The 18,748-nt window shown below is 43.6% G+C and overlaps 6 protein-coding genes across 8 annotated transcripts in view; 5 read left to right on the forward strand and 1 right to left on the reverse strand.

Moving 5' to 3' along the window:
• Window positions 1-18,748, reverse strand: part of LOC118319180 (fibroblast growth factor 18) — a 209,752-nt gene that overhangs the window by 108,015 nt on the left and 82,989 nt on the right. The window lies entirely within an intron of this gene.
• LOC118319165 (protocadherin alpha-C2-like) overlaps window positions 1-18,748 on the forward strand; it is a 149,752-nt gene that overhangs the window by 19,174 nt on the left and 111,830 nt on the right. The window contains exon 2 of one of the 3 annotated variants that reach the window (XM_047334197.1): window positions 2,529-2,544. In XM_047334197.1, the coding sequence (XP_047190153.1) occupies window positions 2,529-2,544 (16 nt within the window). Of the gene's footprint in view, window positions 1-2,528; window positions 2,545-9,557; window positions 12,048-15,754; window positions 18,276-18,748 lie in introns of those variants that run through there. The other 2 variants (XM_047334194.1, XM_047334189.1) reach the window with 2 other exon arrangements.
• On the forward strand, window positions 3-2,556 carry LOC118319174 (protocadherin gamma-C3-like). The gene has a single exon (XM_047334215.1). The coding sequence runs from the start codon at window positions 184-186 to the stop codon at window positions 2,554-2,556; it is 2,373 nt and encodes a 790-aa protein (XP_047190171.1). The 5' UTR covers window positions 3-183.
• Window positions 3,433-5,896, forward strand: LOC124850529 (protocadherin alpha-8-like). Its single transcript, XM_047334594.1, has one exon. It carries the CDS (start codon window positions 3,527-3,529, stop codon window positions 5,894-5,896), a length of 2,370 nt encoding a protein of 789 aa, XP_047190550.1. The 5' UTR covers window positions 3,433-3,526.
• On the forward strand, window positions 6,777-9,211 carry LOC124850530 (protocadherin alpha-8-like). The gene has a single exon (XM_047334595.1). It carries the CDS (start codon window positions 6,830-6,832, stop codon window positions 9,209-9,211), a length of 2,382 nt encoding a protein of 793 aa, XP_047190551.1. The 5' UTR covers window positions 6,777-6,829.
• Window positions 12,318-14,886, forward strand: LOC124850531 (protocadherin alpha-3-like). The gene has a single exon (XM_047334596.1). The coding sequence runs from the start codon at window positions 12,436-12,438 to the stop codon at window positions 14,884-14,886; it is 2,451 nt and encodes an 816-aa protein (XP_047190552.1). The 5' UTR covers window positions 12,318-12,435.

Here is an 18,748-nt window from a genome sequence, read left to right on the forward strand (position 1 = left end):
GCAGCATCTAAAGCATTCAGGAGAGCACACCAGACTACACGGGCTGTGGTTTTCATTTACTATTTCCTTGTTCACGAAAAACAAGTGCTGTGTGCAATGCGGATTCTTTTCTTCATGTAATGGATAAGTAAACAATATTTTGACCACTTCGTACGCACTGTATTCATCGATTGGTCCCAGACAATGGAACAAAGCGGACCGTGCTCCTGCCGACAAGGAATGGCATGGGCTTCCTTCGTTTTGGCTTTGACGTTGATTTCAGACAAGGCCTCGGGACAGCTGAGATATTCTATATCGGAAGAGATTAAGGAAGGAACCGCTGTTGGGAACATAGCAAAGGATTTAGGAATCGATCCGAACATATTGAAAGCGAGGGGATTTCGCATTGTTTCCGGCTCCACCGAACCCCTTTTCCAGGTGAACCAAAATGACGGGATTCTTTACGTAAATCGTAACATAGACCGAGAGGAAATATGCCAGCGGACTACTGTGTGTCTGATAAACCTGAAAAGCGTGCTGGAGAATCCCCTGGAGATCCATTACGTGGCAGTGGAAGTGTTGGACGTAAATGACCACTCGCCCTCTTTCCCAGAGAACAACAAAAGGCTAGAGATTTCAGAGTCCACTTCACCGGGCACCAGGTTCCAGCTGCACGCTGCTCTCGACCCAGATGGCGGCGTCAATTCAGTGCAACAGTATAAACTAAATCAAAACAGTCATTTTCGACTCGAGGTGAAAGATCGCGGGAAGGATGGCAAAGTGCCTATTTTACAATTGCAAAGCCCATTAGACAGAGAAGCATCTAGCAGCCACAAACTACTGCTTACAGCCATGGATGGCGGTAAACCCCCGAACTCAGGGAGCATGGAGATCGTAATAGATGTTTTAGATGTGAATGACAACGCTCCTGTTTTTACAAAAGATGTCTATTCAGCAGATATAAATGAAAATTCACCAATTGGCACATTAGTTATACGAGTAAATGCCACTGATTTAGACGAAGGTTTAAACGGGGAAGTTAGTTATTCCTTTGGAAATGTGAACAGCAAGGTGCGAGAGATGTTTGACGTCGACCCGAGCACGGGCGAAATAACTGTGAGAGGACGACTCGACTACGAAGTGGAGGACAGCTATGAAATAGATATCCAAGCATCGGACAGCGGCGTTGTTCCGTTCAGAACGGAAAAAAGCGTCACTGTAAATGTTAAAGACATGAATGACAATGCACCTGTTATTGAGGTGACGTCACTGTCTGACAGAATATCCGAGGATTCTAGACCAGGAACGACGGTGGCGCTTCTGAGTATCACCGATCTGGATTCGGGAGTGAACGGGAAAGTTATCAGCTCTGTGAACGGTGATGTGCCTTTCACGCTCACGACCTCGATACAGGACAACATGTACGCTGTTGTGACGAAGTCACAGCTTGACAGGGAAGATAAGGCGATGTACGATGTGACAGTACTCGCGAAAGATGCAGGCGAACCAGCCTTAACATCGGAAAAGACATTCAGAGTCGTAGTGTCCGACGTAAACGACAACAGTCCAGAGTTTTTAATGAGCCGATATCATTTCTATGTCACTGAGAACAACCCCCCAGGACCTCCAGTGTTTTCTTTATTCGCTTCTGACCGTGATGAAGGAGATAATGCTCGTATATCCTATCACATTCTAAGAGATGGGAGCGAATATAATAAAGTTACATCATTTCTCAATATCAACTCTGAAAACGGACACGTTATTGCGCTAAAAAGTTTCGACTTTGAAACACTGAAAACTTTCCAGTTCCACGTTGTTGCGTCAGATTCCGGAACTCCGTCACTGAGCAGCAACGTCACAGTGAACGTGTTCATTCTGGATCAGAACGACAACGCTCCAGTCATCCTGTATCCAGTCAGCTCCAACGGTTCTGCTGAAGGTGTGGAGGAGATTCCCCGCAACGTGAACGCAGGACACTTGGTGACTAAAGTCAGAGCCTATGACGCTGATATAGGATATAACGGCTGGTTACTGTTCTCACTGCAGGAAGTGACTGACCACAGTCTCTTTGGTTTGGACCGCTACACAGGACAGATCAGAACACTTCGCTCATTCACAGAGACAGACGAGGCTGAGCACAAACTGATCATACTGGTGAAAGACAACGGGAACGTTTCTCTCTCAGCAACAGCTACTGTGATTGTCAAACTCGTGGAGCCCAAAGAGGCTTTTGCAGCTTCTGATGTTAAGAGTTCAACAAAAGCAGATGAGGACAACAATGTGACTTTTTACCTGATGATAACTTTGGGCTCAGTTTCAGCACTTTTTCTCATCAGCATCATCGTGTTGATTTCAATGCAGTGCTCAAAATCATCCCCAGACTATACTTCTAAATATCTACAAGAGACTAATTATGATGGGACACTGTGTCACAGCATCCAGTACAGATCTGGAGACAAACGCTACATGTTAGTTGGACCCAGGATGAGTATAGGATCTACTATAGTCCCAGGAAGTCATGCGAACACACTGGTGCTCCCTGACAGGAGGAGGACATCTGAGGAGGTAAGACTTTAAAAAAATGAGAGCTTTGTTCACGAGACAACACCTCCTATTTACTTATCATGGTATACATACTTAGACCAAAACAAGTCCAAAAACATTTTAGATAAAATGAGCACAAACAATAGATTCCCCCCCCAAAAACGGGCACATCACAACATGGTGTGATGCTCCCTGTCTGGTCCTCTGTTACAGAATTAATTTTCTGTTGTTGATGCGCTTGTTGTTTTTGTTGTTGTTCCTCATACGGGCTGTTTGTCTCTCCTGTACTCATCACTATACTCGCATGACCACTGTGATTGCCAGAATATATCATAGCAGAGGAATAAACAATTACCTCCCATTTAGAACTTGCAATTTATTTAGTGGCAATGTGGGGTCAACAGGTTTTGACACTGACCCGTGAATCAGTGTATTTCCAACCATCTCCTGTCTACACTTGGATGTTGTGTGTACTTGTTGGAGTATCTTGTAGAGCACAGACTTCATTGTTTAAGCAGCTCGGTGAGGTGAAGACCAGTGGCCGCTGTCCAAGGTACTGAAACACATCAGCTTTACAGTTCCCAGGCAAAATAGAGTGATAAGACGATGGATTTGAAACATGGCGAATAGTCATACATCTGAAGAGTATTTAATGTACATTTCGTTGTAGCAGATTCGACCGTTAAGTTTATGGGAATAAATTATTGCATCCTCAAACGACTTCGAGTATTTTGGTTAGAACTTTTTTCCTCCACGTTTATCTTCGTCTCTCTACGCGGGTGTGGACAGGGTTCAGTTTGGAGTACTGTCCTCTTGGTGTCACTGTCACATAAACGGAGGCGATGGAAGTCGTCATCCCTCCCCTAACAGAGCTTTTGTTTGGTAGCTCACAGCAGAGGACACGTTCGATGTGAGAACGGGAGTCGAATGAGACCGTGGTGGTCGAGCATAAATGACTGATCGTCCGAGCAAAAGAGTCCCGTGTTGACGTTGTTGGATAACGATGAGGAACAAAGGGAGATCGAGTGATTATTGTCGGTTGGCCTTTAAATTGTGTTTGCTGGGGGTTTTCGGACGGCAGGCTCTGGCCGAACTGAGGTACTCTGTTCCCGAGGAGGTGACAGAGGGAACCGTTGTTGGGAATGTTGCCAAGGATCTTGGTCTGGACAGAACGTCTCTGGCTGATCGACGTTTCCGTGTCGTGTCTGGATCTAAGGATACGTTTTTTGAGGTAAACCCGGACAGCGGTGCTTTACAGGTCCAGAAGAAGATCGACAGGGAGGAGCTCTGTCGCGGCAGCGGTGACTGCCGAATGGAGCTGAAAATCTTAGTCGAAAATCCTTTGGAAATGCACCATGTCGTTATAGAAATTACGGATGTGAATGATAACGCACCGAGGTTTTCTGAAAAGATTCAGACATTTGAAATTGGAGAGCAATCATCTCCGGGAACGAGATTCGAACTCCACGCGGCCCGTGATCCGGATGCTGGAATAAATTCCATCCGCACATATACATTAACATCGAATGAGCACTTTGAAATAGAAATCAGTCAAAGCGATGAGGATAAAATACCATTTTTAGTGCTGAAGAAGTCGTTAGACAGAGAACAAAAGGATAAACACTTGTTAAATGTAACAGCAGTTGACGGAGGTAAACCTCCGAGATCAGGAACACTGAATGTCTCCATCATCGTTCTTGATAGTAATGACAATCGTCCGATGTTCAGTCAGGATACGTATCAAATAGAAATATATGAAAACGCTCAAATTGACGCTGCGGTGACAAAAGTGAATGCAACAGATCCAGACGAAGGGACAAATGGGGAGATAGAGTACAGCTTCAGCAAAACGTTAGCACGTAAAGTCTACGAGGTGTTTGAATTGGATCGTTTAAGCGGACAAATTAAATTGAAGGGGCAATTGGATTTTGAGGAATCGGAGAATTATAAACTCGAAGTCCAGGCATCTGATAAAGGAACACCTCCATTAACTGGGAGGTGTAGAGTCATTGTAAAGATTAAAGACGTCAACGATAATCCGCCAGAAATCGAAGTCACATCACTGTCAAACACAGTATCTGAAGACTCAAAGCCTGGCACCGTCATTTCACTTCTTAGTGTGACGGACAAAGACTCTGGCGTTAATGGTAAAGTTATTTTACGCATAATTGATGGCGTGCCTTTTGAGTTAAAGCCCTCCTATAAGGAAAACATATATTCAATTGTCACTAAAGAATTGTTGGATCGTGAGCACGTGCCATATTATGATATAGTAATAAAAGCCACCGACTGTGGTGAACCTCCGTTATCTACTTTTAAAACTCTCAGCATTCAGATATCAGACGTAAATGACAACAGTCCACATTTTGACCAAAACCCATTACAGTTTTATTTGTCAGAAAATAATGTTGCTGGAAAGTCGATATTCTCTGTGAGAGCAACGGACAGTGATTCGAATGACAATGCAGCGATTTCATATCATATTGTGAGAGGAGGGAGCGAATATGACGTCATTTCCTCTTTCTTAAATATCAATTCGGACAGTGGACACATTTCAGCGTTGAAAAGTTTTGACTTTGAGACACTGAAAACTTTCCACTTCCACGTTGTTGCGTCAGATTCCGGAACTCCGTCACTGAGCAGCAACGTCACAGTGAACGTGTTCATTCTGGATCAGAACGACAACGCTCCAGTCATCCTGTATCCAGTCAGCTCCAACGGTTCTGCTGAAGGTGTGGAGGAGATTCCCCGCAACGTGAACGCAGGACACTTGGTGACTAAAGTCAGAGCCTATGACGCTGATATAGGATATAACGGCTGGTTACTGTTCTCACTGCAGGAAGTGACTGACCACAGTCTCTTTGGTTTGGACCGCTACACAGGACAGATCAGAACACTTCGCTCATTCACAGAGACAGACGAGGCTGAGCACAAACTGATCATACTGGTGAAAGACAACGGGAACGTTTCTCTCTCAGCAACAGCTACTGTGATTGTCAAACTCGTGGAGCCCAAAGAGGCTTTTGCAGCTTCTGATGTTAAGAGTTCAACAAAAGCAGATGAGGACAACAATGTGACTTTTTACCTGATGATAACTTTGGGCTCAGTTTCAGCACTTTTCCTCATCAGCATCGTCGTGTTGATTTCAATGCAGTGCTCAAAATCATCCCCAGACTATACTTCTAAATATCTACAAGAGACTAATTATGATGGGACACTGTGTCACAGCATCCAGTACAGATCTGGAGACAAACGCTACATGTTAGTTGGACCCAGGATGAGTATAGGATCTACTATAGTCCCAGGAAGTCATGCGAACACTCTGATGCTCCCTGACAGGAGGAGGACATCTGAGGAGGTAAGACTTAAATAAAGCGTGGATCACCTTATTTGAGGTTAATGTTCTTATTCCATATCTTTACACTGTTTTCAGTTTTGTTTGAGACACATGCTACGTTGTTTCCCTTTCCATAAGAATAGATTTGAGTTCGTCAGCTGACTGACCTTGGACTTAGCATCCTGCTTCTGTTTACAACAGCCGGGCTGTGACATGCACACTTTTATCTTAGGTCCTCTCATCCACAGACTCTCTTATACACACCTCTCAAGGTTGATACAGACTCTAGATGTTTGCCAATATTATACATATTTTTTTCTTCTCTCCCATTAGGAGAATACAAAAAGCAAACACATGACTTAAGTGTGGCCTTTTGGGGGAACATTTGGCCAAAGAGCTTTGCCATCGACCATGCAAAAGTTGTTACCATATTCTAAACCTGCCTAAACTGACATGGTGCTTAGTGTTTGTGTTGGCAATATTTATCATCCAATTGTGCAAACAAATCAAGGACACAATATATCTAAGGCAAGAAAGGCTGTCTGCTTGTGATCGCTGTACATGGTTCTGGAATTTACAGGCTTTACTGTTTTCAAGAAAACAATATGTGCTAAGCTAAAAAAAAAAAACAGAGAATGGACACCTTGTTTTCCCTTCAAGGATTCATTCATATTGCAGTCATTTGTATTATAATATTTGATTAATTGACTCTTATTTCCCTTTTGTATTTGTGTGAGGTAGATGTTTGAGACACTTTGAATTGTCTAAAATGTTGCCCTCTTGGTGTCACTGTTACATTAATAAGACCATAAAGGACTTGGTCCCTCCCCTAGCAAAGCTATTGTTTGGTAGCTCACAGCAGAGGATACGTCTGATTTGAGCATGTGAGTCGGATGAGACGCCGCGGATCGTTGTCGGATATACTAGTTTGATTAGCTGCTGCAACAGCCTCCCGTGTGTTGGATAGCGATGGGGAGCATCAGACGACTTCGATCGAGTGGCCATCGGTTCGTTTTATATGTTTTCTTGATGCTGATGTTCGGAGAGCAGGCTTCGGCTGAACTGAGATACTCTGTTCCCGAGGAGATGAAAGAAGGGACCGTTGTCGGGAATGTTGCAAAGGATCTCGGTCTGGACAGAAGCGCGTTGCTTGATCGACGGTTCCGTGTCGTGTCTGGATCTAAAGAGGCTTTTTTCGAGGTAAATCCGGACAACGGTGCTTTACAGGTTCATAAGAAGATCGACCGGGAGGAGCTTTGTCAGGGAAGTGGTGCATGCTTAATGGAGCTGAAAATCCTCGTTGAAAACCCGTTGGAAATACACTACGTGGTTGTGGAAATCAATGACGTGAACGATCACTCCCCGAGTTTTCCTGAAAAACACCAGACATTTGAAATAGCAGAGCATACGTTGCCAGGAAAGCGTTTTCAGCTGCACACTGCTCGTGACCCCGATGCAGGAATTAACTCTATTCGTACTTACACGTTAACGTCGAACGATCACTTTGAATTAGATATCCGTCAAAGCGATGAGGATAAAATACCATTTCTGGTGCTGAAAAAGTCACTGGACAGAGAACAAAAGAGCAAACACCTGCTGACTGTTACAGCTATTGATGGAGGTAAACCTCCGAGATCCGGCACACTTAATGTTTCCATTATTGTTCTTGATAGTAATGACAATCGTCCCATGTTTAGTCAAGAGATTTACCAAATTGAGATACAAGAAAATGTTCCAGTCGGTACGTCAGTGTTAAAAATAAATGCGACCGATCCAGATGAAGGCACCAACGGAGAAATTGAATACAACCTCGGAAAAACTCTAAAGAAAAAAGTCTATGACATATTTGAATTGGACAAGTTAACTGGAGAGATTCGAGTAAAAGGAGCAGTGGATTATGAAGAGAACGACGTTTATAAACTAGATATTGAGGCGTCCGATAAAGGAACACCTCCGCTGACAGGTGAGTGCAGGGTCGTTATTAAAATAAAAGATGTAAATGATAACCCACCGGAAATAGAAGTGACATCACTGTCAGACACAGTGCCAGAGGATTCAAAACCTGGTACAGTTGTATCACTTCTTAGTGTGACGGATAAAGATTCTGGTGTAAATGGGAAAGTTATCTTAAGCATAAACAAGGAAGTTCCCTTTGAACTGAATCCTTCTTATAAGGAAAACACATATTCAGTTATCACAAAGCGATTTTTAGATCGAGAGGAAGTGTCACATTATGACATTACTATAAAAGCGACCGACTGCGGTGACCCTCCCCTGTCCACGTTTAAAACTCTCAGCATTCAGATATCAGACGTCAATGACAACAGGCCCCTATTCTCCCAAAACCCATTACAGTTTTATTTGTCAGAAAATAATGTTGCTGGAAATTCGATAATCTCTGTGAGTGCAACGGACAGAGATTTGAATGATAATGCAGCAATTTCATATCATATTTCGAGAGAAGGGAGTCAGACTGACATACTGTCTTTCCTTAATGTAAACCCTGATAATGGACATATCACCGCGCTGAAAAGTTTCGACTTTGAAACACTGAAAACTTTCCACTTCCACGTCGTTGCGTCAGATTCCGGAACTCCGTCACTGAGCAGCAACGTCACAGTGAACGTGTTCATTCTGGATCAGAACGACAACGCTCCAGTCATCCTGTATCCAGTCAGCTCCAACGGTTCTGCTGAAGGTGTGGAGGAGATTCCCCGCAACGTGAACGCAGGACACTTGGTGACTAAAGTCAGAGCCTATGACGCTGATATAGGATATAACGGCTGGTTACTGTTCTCACTGCAGGAAGTGACTGACCACAGTCTCTTTGGTTTGGACCGCTACACAGGACAGATCAGAACACTTCGCTCATTCACAGAGACAGACGAGGCTGAGCACAAACTGATCATACTGGTGAAAGACAACGGGAACGTTTCTCTCTCAGCAACAGCTACTGTGATTGTCAAACTCGTGGAGCCCAAAGAGGCTTTTGCAGCTTCTGATGTTAAGAGTTCAACAAAAGCAGATGAGGACAACAATGTGACTTTTTACCTGATGATAACTTTGGGCTCAGTTTCAGCACTTTTTCTCATCAGCATCATCGTGTTGATTTCAATGCAGTGCTCAAAATCATCCCCAGACTATACTTCTAAATATCTACAAGAGACTAATTATGATGGGACACTGTGTCACAGCATCCAGTACAGATCTGGAGACAAACGCTACATGTTAGTTGGACCCAGGATGAGTATAGGATCTACTATAGTCCCAGGAAGTCATGCGAACACTCTGGTGCTTCCTGACAGGAGGAGGACATCTGAGGAGGTAAGCTGGTTACTTTTCACGGCTTAATTGTTGAAGTGGCACACAAACGTTTTCATGATTTAAAGTTTTCATTTTTTGAGGTAATGGCTCGACCTGCGAATCCTCGCGACAGTGTCGCTATCCATGGTGCTGAAACAGTGTTCACCTTTGTCTGTGTGTTTCATAAGACTAAACGACTGTTGTGAAATGACCTGCATTATTTTAAATGAGTAAATCATGAACATATTCATGACGGAACAAAATAATAGGAAAGTGGTCACTTGGTGTCAGTGTGTGAGCAGAAAAGTGTTCTAAGAGAAACCCTTTGTCAGAGATACGAGTCCTCCCCCTTGTGGGCTGGGTTTTCACATTTCAGTCCCCGATGCATCCTTTACACTCGTAGCAGGATCTGCGACAATGCACTGTAAACTAAATATTATTTGAGATTGTATCGATGTCTGATGCGATACGGGAGTCGTTATTCTGAACAAGCTGGATTCATTTTCATCTGCTCGTTATGGAAAAGAAAGGACCTGGAGGATCGAGAGGGCAATGGCGCTTGATCGCCTTCGTTGTTTTATCAATTTTGCTGTGGAGCAGCGCTTCGGCACTGATCAGATATTCAATCGCCGAGGAAACGAAAGAAGGAGCTGTCGTCGGGAATATAGCCCAGGATTTGGGACTGGAGATGAACACACTGACAGAGAGAGGGTGTCGGATCGTTGAGGGTTCGGCGGAGTCATTCTTTCACGTAAACCAGAACGATGGGATTCTGTATGTTGACCGGATAATTGACAGGGAGAAGGTTTGCGAGCGGAGCAGCGTGTGCTTGATCAACCTAAAAGCGGTGCTGGAAAACCCTCTTGAAATCCACTATGTGACCGTGGAGGTGCTCGATGTGAACGACCACTCGCCCGGCTTCTCCGGCAAAGAATCGCACCTCGAAATTTCAGAGTCAGCTTTACCAGGCCTGCGCCTTCAGCTGCAAGCAGCACACGATCCGGATGTTGGACAGTTTTCGGTCCAGGAGTATAAACTTAGCACTAATGATCATTTTCGTTTGGAAGTGAAAGATCGTGGGAAAGATGGGAAAATTCCCATATTGGTTTTACTGAAGACGCTAGATAGGGAAACAAAGAAAAGTCATAGATTGCTTCTTACAGCTATTGATGGAGGCAAACCAAGTAAATCTGGATCAGCTGAATTCATCATCGACGTCTTAGACACCAATGATAATATGCCAGTTTTCACCGAAGACCCGTACTCAGTATTTTTAGAAGAGAATTCTCCAATTGGCACGACAGTTATAAAAGTAAATGCCACTGATTTAGACGAAGGATCCAATGGTGAGATTATCTACTCACTGGGCAGCAATGTAAATAACAGAATACGAGAACTCTTTCGCATAGATCAGAACACGGGTGACATTATTGTTCAACAGCTGATCGACTTTGAATTAGAGGAAAGTTATGAGATTGATATACAGGCGTCTGATAAAGGATCAGCTCCTTTCAGAACAGACAAAAGTGTGCTGGTGAATATTGTTGATTTGAATGATAACACCCCACAGATAGAGGTTACATCGTTTTCACGGGCAATACCAGAGGACGCCAGACTGGGAACCACCGTGGCATTAATTAGTGTTCATGATAAAGACTCTGGTCTTAACGGAAAAGTTATTTGTTCATTTGTGCAGGATGTGCCCTTCACATTATCACCTTCAACACAGGACAACATGTACTCCATAGTCACTAAATCGAGCCTGGATAGAGAAAAGCAGTCCTTATATGATGTTACAGTTGTTGCAAAAGATGCGGGTGTCCCATCGTTGTCTTCTGAAAAATGCATAACAATTGTTGTATCAGATGTGAATGATAACAGTCCAAAGTTTTCAGCGAGCCCTTATATGTATTATGTTACTGAGAACAACTCTCCAGGAGCTTCACTGTTTTCTGTGAGGGCCTCAGACCGCGACGAGGGCGATAACTCTCGCATTTTATATCATATTTTAAGGGATGGAAAAGATCATGCTAAACTGAATTCATTCAATCTAAACATAAACTCTGAAAACGGAGAAATTATGGCGCTGAAAAGTTTCGACTTTGAGACACTGAAAACTTTCCAGTTCCACGTTGTTGCGTCAGATTCCGGAACTCCGTCACTGAGCAGCAACGTCACAGTGAACGTGTTCATTCTGGATCAGAACGACAACGCTCCAGTCATCCTGTATCCAGTCAGCTCCAACGGTTCTGCTGAAGGTGTGGAGGAGATTCCCCGCAACGTGAACGCAGGACACTTGGTGACTAAAGTCAGAGCCTATGACGCTGATATAGGATATAACGGCTGGTTACTGTTCTCACTGCAGGAAGTGACTGACCACAGTCTCTTTGGTTTGGACCGCTACACAGGACAGATCAGAACACTTCGCTCATTCACAGAGACAGACGAGGCTGAGCACAAACTGATCATACTGGTGAAAGACAACGGGAACGTTTCTCTCTCAGCAACAGCTACTGTGATTGTCAAACTCGTGGAGCCCAAAGAGGCTTTTGCAGCTTCTGATGTTAAGAGTTCAACAAAAGCAGATGAGGACAACAATGTGACTTTTTACCTGATGATAACTTTGGGCTCAGTTTCAGCACTTTTTCTCATCAGCATCATCGTGTTGATTTCAATGCAGTGCTCAAAATCATCCCCAGACTATACTTCTAAATATCTACAAGAGACTAATTATGATGGGACACTGTGTCACAGCATCCAGTACAGATCTGGAGACAAACGCTACATGTTAGTTGGACCCAGGATGAGTATAGGATCTACTATAGTCCCAGGAAGTCATGCCAACACACTGATGCTCCCTGACAGGAGGAGGACATCTGAGGAGGTGAGTAAATATTAATATTCGCTGGCTATACTATTTGAAGGATGACTTTTGTTATTATCACCCTCGGCCATTATGATTGAACTAATAAGAGAACCCTTCTCACTTACTCCAAAGTCGGGATTTACTATTCATCAGTTTAAGATGACCAAATGCATTATCACACACATTCACAAGGTGGCAGTACCTTATCATTTTAACGCCTACTAGTGTCTCAGCGACGGATACACGAGTCCGTCCACAGTACGTTCAGTCTGGTGAGACAACATTTAACTGGCAGACTCGGAATAAGCGCACGAATGCAGTTTTTTTGTATTTTGTGGAATGCTTTCCAAGAAGACGTGAATATATTTCTTACTGTGCTGGAGACAAAAATCGAGGCAAGTGGACGATGGTGACCGCATTTGGATTCTCGCGTTTACCTCAAAATATGAAACAAAGAGGACGAGATTCATGGCGACCGCTGCTCGCCGGCTTGGTTGTGCTTCTATTCGCCAGAGCGGCCTCGGCGCAGCAGAGATACTCTATATCTGAGGAAGTCAAAGAGGGGGCATTTGTTGGGAACATAGCTAAAGATTTGGGAATTGACCTGAGCATAATGAAGCAGAGGGGATTTCGCATTATGTCTGGTTCGAGTGAACCTCTTTTTAAGGTAAATGAGAACGACGGCGTTCTTTACACGAACCGTAAAATCGACCGAGAGGAAGTGTGTAAGGAGAGCACTGCGTGTTTGATCAACCTTAAAACAGTTCTCGAAAACCCACTTGAGGTACATTATGTCACCGTGGAGATAACGGATCTAAACGACCACTCTCCCACATTTCCAGAGAAAACAAAAAGGCTCGAAATCTTTGAGTCTGCGTTGCCAGGGGCAAAATATCAGCTGCAAAATGCCCACGATCCGGATGGTGGCACAAACACAGTCCAACAGTATAAAATCAGTCAGAATGACCATTTTCGTTTAGAAATTAAAGATCGAGGACGAGATGGGAAAACACCAATTTTACAATTACAGAGGCAGCTAGACAGAGAGGCCAAACGTAGCCATAGATTGGTGTTGACTGCCACAGATGGCGGAAACCCCCCGAAAACAGGTACAGTTGAAATATACATAGATGTGCTAGATGTTAATGATAATATGCCTGTGTTCACAAAGGACACGTATTCAGTCGTGCTACAGGAGAACGCCCCAACTGGCACAACGGTCATACAAGTCAACGCAACTGATATGGACGAAGGTGCCAACGGAGAAGTCGTTTATTCATTTGGCAGTGATGTAAAAGACAAAATTCGAGAACTGTTTGACATCGACTCTGTCACTGGGGAGATCACCGTGAAAGGTAATGTAGACTTTGAGGAACAAGACAGCTACGATATTGATGTACAGGCCTCCGATAAGGGAAGCATTCCATTCAGAACAGATAAAAGTGTCATCATTAAAATTGGAGATACAAACGATAATCCTCCGGAGATAGAGGTGGCATCCCTGTCAAGTGCAGTTTCAGAGGACTCTAGACCAGGAACAACCGTGGCGCTTATCAGCATCACCGATTTAGATTCTGGCATGAATGGAAAAATAATTAGCTATGTCTCTGAAGACAGTCCCTTTACATTAACTCCATCTATACAGGATAACATGTTTGCTGTCGTCACTAAATCACTGCTAGACAGGGAACAACAATCGAGTTATGATATCACAATAATCGCTAAAGATGCAGGTGAACCAGCACTGACATCCGAAAAGACTATTCACGTGTTTGTATCGGACACCAACGACAACAGCCCTGAGTTTTCAATGAGCCCCTACACTTTCTACTTGACCGAAAATAACACGCCAGGAGCCTCTGTGTTTTCTGTGAGGGCGTCTGATCGTGACGAGGGAGAAAATGCGCTTATTTCATATCATATTTTCAGGAATGCAGTTTATGAAAACAAAGTGACGTCATTTCTTAATATCAACTCAGAAAACGGAGACGTTGTGTCGCTAAAAAGTTTCGACTTTGAAACGCTGAAAACTTTCCACTTCCACGTCGTTGCGTCAGATTCCGGAACTCCGTCACTGAGCAGCAACGTCACAGTGAACGTGTTCATTCTGGATCAGAACGACAACGCTCCAGTCATCCTGTATCCAGTCAGCTCCAACGGTTCTGCTGAAGGTGTGGAGGAGATTCCCCGCAACGTGAACGCAGGACACTTGGTGACTAAAGTCAGAGCCTATGACGCTGATATAGGATATAACGGCTGGTTACTGTTCTCACTGCAGGAAGTGACTGACCACAGTCTCTTTGGTTTGGACCGCTACACAGGACAGATCAGAACACTTCGCTCATTCACAGAGACAGACGAGGCTGAGCACAAACTGATCATACTGGTGAAAGACAACGGGAACGTTTCTCTCTCAGCAACAGCTACTGTGATTGTCAAACTCGTGGAGCCCAAAGAGGCTTTTGCAGCTTCTGACGTTAAGAGTTCAACAAAAGCAGATGAAGACAACAATGTGACTTTTTACCTGATGATAACTTTGGGCTCAGTTTCAGCACTTTTTCTCATCAGCATCGTCGTGTTGATTTCCATGCAGTGCTCAAAATCATCCCCAGACTACACTTCTAAATATCTACAAGAGACTAATTATGATGGGACACTGTGTCACAGCATCCAGTACAGATCTGGAGACAAACGCTACATGTTAGTTGGACCCAGGATGAGTATAGGATCTACTATAGTCCCAGGAAGTCATGCGAACACTCTGGTGCTCCCTGACAGGAGGAGGGGATCTGGAGAGGTAAGACCAATAGTTTCCCTCTTTCCACGAAATATGTGTAGAATCATGTTGTGCAAATAGCATGACTCTCATCAATAACATCAGTGACATACTGTTGATCTTGTGCGTCTATGACTGAAATTGTCTGGTTTGAACGTGCTGGATGGAACTGATTGATATAGATGGAAAGGAAGCAAGACTACTGACTTCCATTAGTGCAAACACTCATGACAATAATGGGAAAAAATGGTGTCATACAACCATCAGACTGTTGTTCTGCAGATGACATATATTGTTTCTTGTATCAAAATAAGTGTTTGCTGTTTTGTTAAATTGTTTACTGATACCAGTGCAACAATCGGTTACATGCATGGGTCATTTGTGAGCAACAATAAGGTTCAAAGAGACCATATGACAGATGGCTCCAGTATCTAGTTTTCTTTATTCATTTTTACTTTAAAAGTACATAATATAAGTGCCTGGATAAACGATATGCATCCGCAATTCTATTGATCTGTTTTGTGATCTACGTCTGAATATGTGCTTGTGGTTGAGCTGGGTGCAAACTGTCGCTGTCCCTGGTGCTGAAACAGTATGAATGAAGTCCTTGTCACTTTTATGTCTTTCACGTCCCAGCAGTCTATTGTAAAGTATGCTATTTACCAGTAATACAATGTCAAATATAGGTGAAAGCCCACATTCGCCTCTCCTGCACATTGTACGTGGGAATATGGTGAGCAGTTTGTAATTTTTTAAAGCTTTCTTTTCGTGCAAAGTACTATTTTCATGGACTTTGCTCTTGTCAAACAAAGCTGTGCAATGTGATCCTCGATCACTTGGTGTCGGTATAACGACACGTACAGCTTCCACATGTTTTCGTCAGAGCCACTATAGACCCATCCCCTTTCCCCTCAAACCATAACTGACCGAGCGTTTAACGCGAACAGCATGAACACAACATTTTCCTTTTAATACGCGCGTTGCTCTGATGGACAATGGTTGGATTACGACAGCGAATGTGACGGGAGGATTTTACGTTCGTGTGCGAATATAGCCTTTAGAAAAGATTTATTCACATTTTATTTCAAATGTTTCTTATTCACGTCATGGAACAAAGAGGACGCCAGGCACGGAGCGAGCGGACACAGTGTGTGGCCTTCATGGTGGTTTTGGTCACGGTTTGGAGCAGAGTTTCAGCACAAGTCCGATATTCTGTCGCCGAGGAAGTGAAAGAAGGGACTGCTGTTGGAAATATCGCGAAGGATCTAGGGCTCGATAAGACCACACTGAAGGAGCGAGGGTACCGTATTGTCTACAGCTCGACAGAGCCCCCTTTCCAAGTGAATCAGGGCGATGGCATCTTGTACGTTAACCGTAAAATTGACAGAGAGGAAGTGTGCGACCGAAGCAAGGTTTGTGTCATCGACTTAAAAACTGTATTGGAAAACCCACTGGAGGTTCACTACGTGGCAGTGGAGATCCTGGATGTAAACGACCACGCACCAAGCTTCCCTGAGCGTGAGAAGATGCTGGATATTTTTGAATCTGCATTACCGGGAGCACGATTTCAGTTACAAGCTGCGCGCGACGCTGATAGTGGTTCATTATCCGTTCAGCAGTATAAGTTGAGTCACAATGAACATTTCCGTTTGGATGTGAAAGATCGTGGTGAGGACCGTAAAACCCCCAGTTTAGTTCTTCAAAAGCCACTCGATAGAGAATCCGTCAAGACCCATGTGCTACTCCTGACCGCCACTGATGGAGGTAAACCTCCACGGTCCGGGAACATGACAATCATAGTCGATGTCTCTGATGTGAATGACAACCCCCCGGTTTTCACGCAGGATTCATATCATGCTGATTTAAAGGAAAATGCTCCCATTGGCACGACTGTTATTCGTGTAAATGCCACAGATGCGGATGAAGGTTCAAACGGTGACGTTGTATATTCATTTGGCAATGACGTGGACCCACGTGTACGTGCACGTTTCGATTTAGATGCGGACACTGGAGTCATTACTGTAGCAGGGGCCATAGATTTTGAAGACAGCAGCAGATACGAAATTGACATCCAGGCATCAGACAAAGGTGCAGCTCCACTGACAACAGACAAAACCGTCATCATACGTGTGGTCGACGTAAACGACAACGCGCCAGAGATTGAGGTGACGTCTTTTTCACGTGCGCTCCCGGAAGATTCAAAACCGGGAACCACGGTGGCGTTGATCAGTGTTAAAGATTCAGATTCTGGTCTGAATGGAAAAGTTATGTGTCATATTAGCCATAGTCTCCCGTTTCTGCTCAGCCCATCTTTACAAAATAACATGTATTCTCTAGTAACCAAATCACGTTTGGACCGAGAGCAGCAATCGCAGTATGATGTGACAATTGTCGCTAAAGACGCAGGCGAACCATCTCTGTCATCAGATAAAACTATACAAATTGTTGTATCCGATGTGAATGATAACAGCCCAGAGTTTTCACAGAACCCATATACTTTCTACATAACCGAGACCAATAGCCCAGGGTCGTCTATTTTATCAGTGACAGCCCGTGATGATGACGAGGGAAGTAATGCGCATATTACATATCATATTTTAAGAGACAGGGGAGGAGAAAACCTGCTGAGTTCCTTTCTTAACATCAACTCTGAAAATGGAGAGATTGTGGCTCTGAAAAGTTTCGACTTTGAAACACTGAAAACTTTCCACTTCCACGTTGTTGCGTCAGATTCCGGAACTCCGTCACTGAGCAGCAACGTCACAGTGAACGTGTTCATTCTGGATCAGAACGACAACGCTCCAGTCATCCTGTATCCAGTCAGCTCCAACGGTTCTGCTGAAGGTGTGGAGGAGATTCCCCGCAACGTGAACGCAGGACACTTGGTGACTAAAGTCAGAGCCTATGACGCTGATATAGGATATAACGGCTGGTTACTGTTCTCACTGCAGGAAGTGACTGACCACAGTCTCTTTGGTTTGGACCGCTACACAGGACAGATCAGAACACTTCGCTCATTCACAGAGACAGACGAGGCTGAGCACAAACTGATCATACTGGTGAAAGACAACGGGAACGTTTCTCTCTCAGCAACAGCTACTGTGATTGTCAAACTCGTGGAGCCCAAAGAGGCTTTTGCAGCTTCTGATGTTAAGAGTTCAACAAAAGCAGATGAAGACAACAATGTGACTTTTTACCTGATGATAACTTTGGGCTCAGTTTCAGCACTTTTTCTCATCAGCATCGTCGTGTTGATTTCAATGCAGTGCTCAAAATCCTCCCCAGACTATACTTCTAAATATCTACAAGAGACTAATTATGATGGGACACTGTGTCACAGCATCCAGTACAGATCTGGAGACAAACGCTACATGTTAGTTGGACCCAGGATGAGTATAGGATCTACTATAGTCCCAGGAAGTCATGCGAACACTCTGGTGCTCCCTGACAGGAGGAGGGGATCTGGAGAGGTAAGATCATTTTTTGAAAGAAGCTGATTATAATATATATTTTTCCTGGGGAATTGAGATGATCTTCCAAGAAAAGGTGCTAATTGATAGGACATTTCTATTTCATTTTTTATACTGATTGAACGAATCTACTTTTATTGTGTTTGGTGCTGATGGATGTCAAAAGTTCGGCACTTTTCATTAACGCCTTCAGAGATCAAGCATACAAGAATGTTAACCTTATCAAAGTTCAACTTTTCACCTTTATTTATTTTTCGGTCGTGCTGCTTTTTCTATGGGTTTTGTGGAACCCATATATATATATATATATATATATATATATATATATATATATATATATATATATATATATATTTTTTTTTTTTTTTTTTTTAATAGTGGTTATATCATACGTAGCTCCACAGTGTATTAACCACAGCGATCCCCCGTGTTTTATGGTTAGAATTATAAACTCCAGTGACTTTATTGTTTTT

This window comes from Scophthalmus maximus, chromosome 9 (assembly GCF_022379125.1).
Source record: "Scophthalmus maximus strain ysfricsl-2021 chromosome 9, ASM2237912v1, whole genome shotgun sequence".
Classification (NCBI taxonomy): domain Eukaryota; kingdom Metazoa; phylum Chordata; class Actinopteri; order Pleuronectiformes; family Scophthalmidae; genus Scophthalmus; species Scophthalmus maximus.